This window comes from Meleagris gallopavo, chromosome Z, assembly GCF_000146605.3.
Source record: "Meleagris gallopavo isolate NT-WF06-2002-E0010 breed Aviagen turkey brand Nicholas breeding stock chromosome Z, Turkey_5.1, whole genome shotgun sequence".
In the NCBI taxonomy this organism is placed as follows: Eukaryota; Metazoa; Chordata; class Aves; order Galliformes; family Phasianidae; genus Meleagris; species Meleagris gallopavo.
The window spans coordinates 19,325,032-19,332,079 of NC_015041.2; the positions used below are offsets into that span (position 1 = coordinate 19,325,032).

The window sequence follows — 7,048 nt, forward strand, 5'->3', positions numbered from 1 at the left end:
TTTAAACCTTTTCTATTCTAAAGATTTCTATGAAAAGAGATTGTTGAAACAAATTCTTTCAAAACAAAAGCTGTTTTGCACATTCCTTCCTCACTGACAGATAGAGCACTGATAGAGTAATTGTGGTGGTTTCTTTAATTCTTCATAACAGACTAATAGAGAAACAAAGTCCTGCCACAGGATACTTAAGCTTAACGTCATCCCTGGCGCCACCACTATGGATTCTTGGACTGCTAGAGCCTGCAGAAGTCTTCGTTCCCCAACAACACCAAGAAGTTATCAGGAAAATTACATACTTTCACTGATTTCCCTGTACTTTGGCAAAATATTTCAGCCTTCTCCCAAGTAAGGAAGAAAAGGCATAGGTCAATAGTTTATTACAACTGTAGATAACTGCATAAAAGCAAATAAAGTAAGATTGTGGAACAAGTAGTTCTGGGTGACAGTAATAACTGAAAACAATTATACTAGCATTTATCTGTGACCATGAAGTGCTTAATAAACCAGATTTAGATAATGAAGTATCATCAATGTAATAAAAACGTGCAGTGTAGTACACCTCTTCCCCATAGTCATATACCAGACTGTAATTGGTTAGCAGTCCCCGCCAGCCAGAAGACAAACTGAAAGTGTAATTGCCCATGTGCAATCAGGGACATGCAGAAGTGAGATCAGAAAAACCAAGGCACAGATGGAACTGAATTTGGTGAGGGAATGTAAAAAATAACAAAAAGAGATTCTACAGGTACACTGGACAGCAGAGGCAGTCCAAGGAGAGTGTACTCCCTCTGATAAATGAAGTACTCAATGAGTTATTTGCCTCAGTCTTCACTGGCAGTCCACATCTCTCACATCCCTTAATCTCTAGGTGGAGGTTGAGAGAGCAAAATTTTCCAGGCCCACAGCTGACACACCATTTCTTTAAGTTAAAGATCTGCACAAATAAATCCTACTGAGAGTTAAGACTCACAAGGTACATGCACTCAACAAGGTTGTACCACCCAGCGTTTCTCTAAAACACAACTATTACTGATGGCCCTAAAAGTTTGAACTTTTGATATTGGTCTGAACCAAAGGTAACTGGAAACACTGCTAAGTTGAAGCTAGTATGAGTGGGTACTGATTGCTCTCTCTCTCCAGCTAAAAACTGGTTAAAGGAAAACAGAAGAATACAGAGACCTACTACTTATGCTGAGATTAAGAAATCCAGGACAAAAGGAAAAGCAACTGTAATATTCCACACTGACGCCAGACAAAAAAAAATCTTAGTACATTTCACAAACCCTTGAGGCCTGACAGATAAGGAGGTGGAAGACACTGATTAAAATCACAGAATGTGGTAATACCCATACCAACAAAGTGCTGGATATCCTTACAGTCCTGTAATCATACCAAGTGCTGCCAATACTTTCTTAGAATCCAGACAGAGCACATCTCTTAGCTCTTTTAGAGCATAATGATCATCATGAAAAATAAGCTGAATTTTTTGTACAGGTTATGTTGCTCAACACAGCTGCATTACCATCACTACCCATGATAACAACAACAACAGAAAAAAATACCTTAACAAGATGTTAATTTCTTTGTTAATTTACAAACCTTCATCCTTCAGATGGTCAGCCTTCTCAATATCCTCCGGTAAAGAATCTGAGAGAGGCAGCTTATCAATCTGTATGTAAACAAAATAAGCTTTTTTTTTTTTCATTAAAATATAAGACCTGTTTATACTAAAAAGAATCATCCATCCTGGACACCATTCTATCAACAAGCAAACAGATTTTCTGTATTGCAGAGGAAGTACGAAAGAACTAAAACATCACTAAGACGTCCAGACAAAAATACCATGCTTTCTACAACCAATGAAACCTTATAACTCAAAATACATTTTAAGGAAATCAGGAAGATGAAATATGAAATATGCAATCCATCATGGTTTTTGTGCTTCCTGTACTGGAAACTCCCAGGTAATACTTATTTGTACGTTTGAAAAGTTCCCACTTTAAGTTTAGTGCTCATCTAAGTTATTTCCACAATGGAGTGAGAAGTATCAGAAAACTGTAGATGACCTCAAGCACTCTGCAGATAATTACCTCCAGGAATCGCAAAATGCTTAACTGAAGGATAAAATCCTTCAAGTGACAGTAATCTTATGCATGGAATTTTCCTTGTCTTGCTGAAAGTAATTCCTCATACTGTCCCAAAAGAGTTCACTGTTATGTTTTACAGAAATTTCATTTTTTTCACATATTTTCCTTAAGCTTACACATTGTTTTGGCCTATACAGCACTTTTAAGGTTGTGTATACAGTACAATATCTTCTCACAAACTGGCAAAACAATGCTAAAATTTAAATTTTAATCTTACCTTGTGGAAAGAATTTGCAAATATTTCTATCAAATGCTGTGGAGGTGCAAGATGAGTATCTTCTGGGTTAATCTTAAAAACAGTCTCCAGGCACTGAATTGCAACTTACAAGGAAAATAATAATAATAATAATAATAATTAACTCAACAGTTTCTCAACAGAAGTGTAATTTCATTAATTGATTTATGAAGTTGTGGCTCATACTTCCTTATTCAGCTACTAAGAGCCGCAGTATGGGGCACACCACAGGACTGACTAAAAGCTATATAAAATCTTTACCTGCTCTGCCATTATTCTTAAACAAATATATTTCTTTCAATCCTCTGAATCATCTGATTCATTAAATGATTAAATGGCACTCCCAGTCCTGCAGTAATTACCTATGCTCAAAATATGCAATTCTAAAGTAGACTAAATATAAAAATGAAGTTTCATATGTGAGCACATAATTTCAGGCAAAAGAAGATAAATAGGAATTGCTATATATAAAATTCTGTATAAACACATTTTCTGTTATTTATAATGTCTCAAATTGTATCAATACTTTCCCTAGCATTCTGAAAATCTGGTAGCATGTTTCCATCAAAGTACATCATCAAACATTTTAGACTGAAAACTGAGGAGGAACAAAGAAGAATCTTCATGAAGCCTAATCTGAATAGAAAAATGAATGATTTAATATTATATTTTATTTTATATTTTTATAATATTAACCTGAACTAGTGATTACCTGAAATAGATGAACTCAAACTATGTATCAGTAAAAACTAAATCTTAGAATTTGAAATTAATTTTAGTTCAGTGCATTACAAGAGATCTAAATGCTGACCCAAATGTTAAAGTAAAATTACTGAAAGTTAACAATAAGACCAGTTTGAGGAGGCTTAAAACGTAAACCTGTAAAATAAATACTAAAACTTAGAAGATTTTTTAAAGCCTCTCATAACATACCAAGTGTAACGAAATTAAAGCTTGAGTATATAGTTAAACATGCAAAGCACTTATTCCTATGGCCTATAAATGTTGGACATACTGAGTAATTTAGAAGCTGGCAAACCAGTGTAGTAAGTGTGTTCAGTGATTTGTGTTAAACTCCTTTGTATCCTGCTAAGTAGAAAAACTTCTAGTAAAGTGAGCACTGATTATGCTGAATTCTGAATTATATATTAGTAGTGCTCCTTATCATTGCAGCTCAGTCTCAACCTACTTCATCTTACGTATAACTACCCTCATCCAAAGCGTCACATGCATCCTTCACCTTAAGCAGTGCATTCCACAGTTTCAAAAGCGCTGCCTTTGAGAACTCACTGCAGGAAAAAGCAAATAAATAAATAAAATCATAGCCTTTCTCCATCTGTATAGAGTTTCTGCTTTAACTCCACTGTAACAGGTGTCACAAACAGGAACAACACGTAGAAACTGTATATAGAAAAGGGAAATGACTGCCTCTCAAATACATTATCTAAAATACAACTTGGCAGAAGTGAAGTTGCTAATTCATACAGTTGAGCATTAGCCAACAGAGATTTGTATCATTCATCTAGATCCTGGACTGTAAAAGAATGTATTTCACCAGTCTATCTTCTGATTATTCCCGTTTTCCTCAAATTAAGGCATTTTATTCATCATGTAAGCATGGGAAATTTGCACTATCATCAACATCATGTTATAATTCGAACACACCAGAGTTTAAATTTATGCCAGACTTATATTTTGATAAATTCTCAATTATATTTATAATGTTCTACTTCTTTTTATTGTTTTTGTGGGGAATAGAAAATACTTAAATTACTTTCTGGCACAGCCACTTATCATACCCTACTTTCTTTTTTCACAAACACCAAGATACATAAGTTACCAATGAAAAATATCAGTCAAATTCTTTTGTCCTTTAAGTTTTCACCTGACATTAACCAATTCCACTGGTAAGACCTGGACTATTGCTATTCCACATGCAGTAAAGATATTTTGCACAATTAAAATGAGCCAATTACTCAGAGTGCTTGCCTCTGATCATCTAACACATAGCATATGGTAAGAAACTGCTGGCAGGGTACAGCTCTAAAATTAGGATTTCATATCTGCATTAAAATGGTAAACTTTACATAAGCATTTAAGTGATGGTTTCTAATATTTTTATTCAGAAAATAAAATCTATAAAATGTTGATTCTTTCAGGCAAACAGAGGCTAACAGTGCTTTAAAACGTGTATTCAGGTAAATCTTTATAGGCATAACCCGCTGTTTATCAGTGTTATTAAAAAAAAAAACAAAAAGAATATTGGTCTCCTATCATACAATCTCCAAAAACATGGTTTTCTTTCATGACCCAAATATAACTTCACTGTAATACTATTATAACCCAATACAAGTTAAATTCATACATGTGGAAAGTGATAGTTATCTGTACGTGTTGCTCCAAATGCAACAGCTCCTATTTATTTTCACAGAAACTTTGACAGCCACGAAGAACACAGTAACACTATTTGACAGAGAAAATCCTCAGCTACAAAACACTGTTTGTCAACAGTTTGTCAACTGCCATTAGTTATGTATTTTTGCCAGCAACGAACAGGAGCCTGCATGAAGTGTTTGTAAAAATCTGGACCAGCAAAGGTACGCTGTCGCCACTGCTGAAATGCACCACCCACTGCTCACTGTGCTCACATCTATTGCTTGGTCTCCATAAACATTCAGCAAGCATTGTGAATGTTAATGGGTGCCAATTTTTCCACGTGGAAGAATTCAGTGTCACACCATTGCTCCATCCACCGTCCCTGCTGCCACCTGTGACATGGCAACAACATGAAATGGAATATCGGTGGGAATATTGGTTCAGCTTCAACTACCATACCACAAACATCTGCCTCTGACATTCTGAGCCAACATAATACAGTGACGCAAAGCCAGATCTGTGGAATAATCTTTGAATAACATGCAACAAATGTTTTTTTCTGGCTTGCATTAGTGAAAAACTACAATGTAAAAGCAACAGACACTGAAAGGAAGAACATTCCAGGTTTCCTTTTCTAAGTTTATGGCTCCGAGAAGCACGATTTGCTTCTCAATCCCAGCTCCTTACAGTTCACATAACTGCCAGGATGCCACTTATTGCCCTGCTATTCCCTGTCTCCAACTGATCCTCCTTTTGAGACATGAAGCCTAAGATTGCTTAGAACAGTGTGTAGGTCTCTTATACAGATGTCATGAAAAGCACATCACAGAATTAATTATTAGTTATACACTGTGATACTACTTCCTAGGAATTAGAGAAAGGAAAATGACAGCAATGAAAGCAATGTGTATTCCTTTGCTGGCGGAGGAATACACACACAGAAGTCCATCTTTCTGAAGCTATGTTTTTTGTTAATAGAAACTGTACTACAGTGAAGATATTCCTTTCTGTGCACTCTTTGTTACTGCTATTTATGTGAAAAAGCTATAGAAAATATTTATTCTATTTTTTATACCCTTGGGTCCTTTTAGCTTTCCCTGATGGACTACTTGGAACTCTTGTATGTCTTATAAGGAAACAGTCCTCCCTGTCTTCCATGTGCTTCAGCATAGCTTCCAGGAGGATCTGTTCCATCACCTTTCCCAGCACAGAGGTGAGATTGACAGGTTGGTTGTCCTCTGCATCATCCTGTTTACACTTCTTAAAAAGTGTACCCGGGATGGCATGCATCTCGCCGGCACTACCATCACACGTTAGCGCTATTGCAGCCTATTCATTACCAGTGGCAGCCCCAAACTCATTATCTTGGTTGCTTCAATAACACATCTCTTAGATTTAGATGTGTATGAAATTGTCTGGTGTCAGTCCTGGTGAACACTGGCAGATGAATATTTAGGAACTTGTGAGGGCCTCTGGCAAGCAGTGTTACAACCATACTCTTAATGCAATGGATACATTGCAAGCAGCCATAGTCTGCTTTCTGGCACTGCCTAACTTGATGTGATTCAAAGTATCTAGTACTTAAAACCAACGTTGTGACTTTAGAACATTTTTAAAATGAGAAATGGTTTAAAATTAATCATTTCTGAAATACTGTGATCTTATTCACATGCCATTTTGTGGCAATTTCATTTGGATCACCCCATTTACGTTCAGTGGTAACATACACCAAATTATGTAATGTATGCATGCACAGAACCTGCCTAGGTTTTGTCGTCTTCACCACTTACCTTCCAAGCTTTCTTGTTCATCTGGAGTGAAGGTTTCCATCTGACTCTGCTCTCTCAAGAAATGGATGAAAGCATAAACCAAGCGCTTGACCGATGACATTTTCAAATTGATGAATTTCTCCTGTCTTAAAAAGAAATAGGATCTCTTATTTCAGAAGAAGAAAAAAAAGAAGGGGGGGGGGGAGAGAAGAAAAGCCTTATAATATGTCAGAACATATGGTTTGGGCCCAGCTGTGAATTCCTGGAGCACCTCGGTTAGAAATAAACACAATGCAGAAAAAATGATCCTTCACAAAAAGCCCAATATGACACCACCTTTGAAATGAACCTTTGGGTCGTGCAGGTTACAAGCATCACCTGCAACCTTCCAACCTGCCATCGGAAGGGCAGAGATTTCCTCAGATTCATTTCCACAGGAAGATTCACAGAGGATATAACTCACTTCTGTATTTTCCAAACAGAAGTTTGGAACTTCTGTTTCCAAAGGATACTGTTTGGAT

General features: G+C 36.4%; 1 protein-coding gene across 1 annotated transcript in view; it reads right to left on the minus strand.

The window, feature by feature from the left end:
* Positions 1 to 6,671, minus strand: part of SGTB (small glutamine rich tetratricopeptide repeat containing beta) — a 19,633-nt gene extending 12,962 nt beyond the window's left edge. Inside the window, exons 1-3 of the mRNA XM_010725482.3 lie at positions 6,549 to 6,671; positions 2,365 to 2,468; positions 1,600 to 1,669 (exon numbers count right to left, since the gene is read on the minus strand). Coding sequence (XP_010723784.1) covers positions 1,600 to 1,669; positions 2,365 to 2,468; positions 6,549 to 6,648 — 274 coding nt within the window. The 5' untranslated portion in view covers positions 6,649 to 6,671. The remainder of the gene's footprint in view (positions 1 to 1,599; positions 1,670 to 2,364; positions 2,469 to 6,548) is intronic.
* Positions 6,672 to 7,048: the final 377 nt, after the last annotated feature.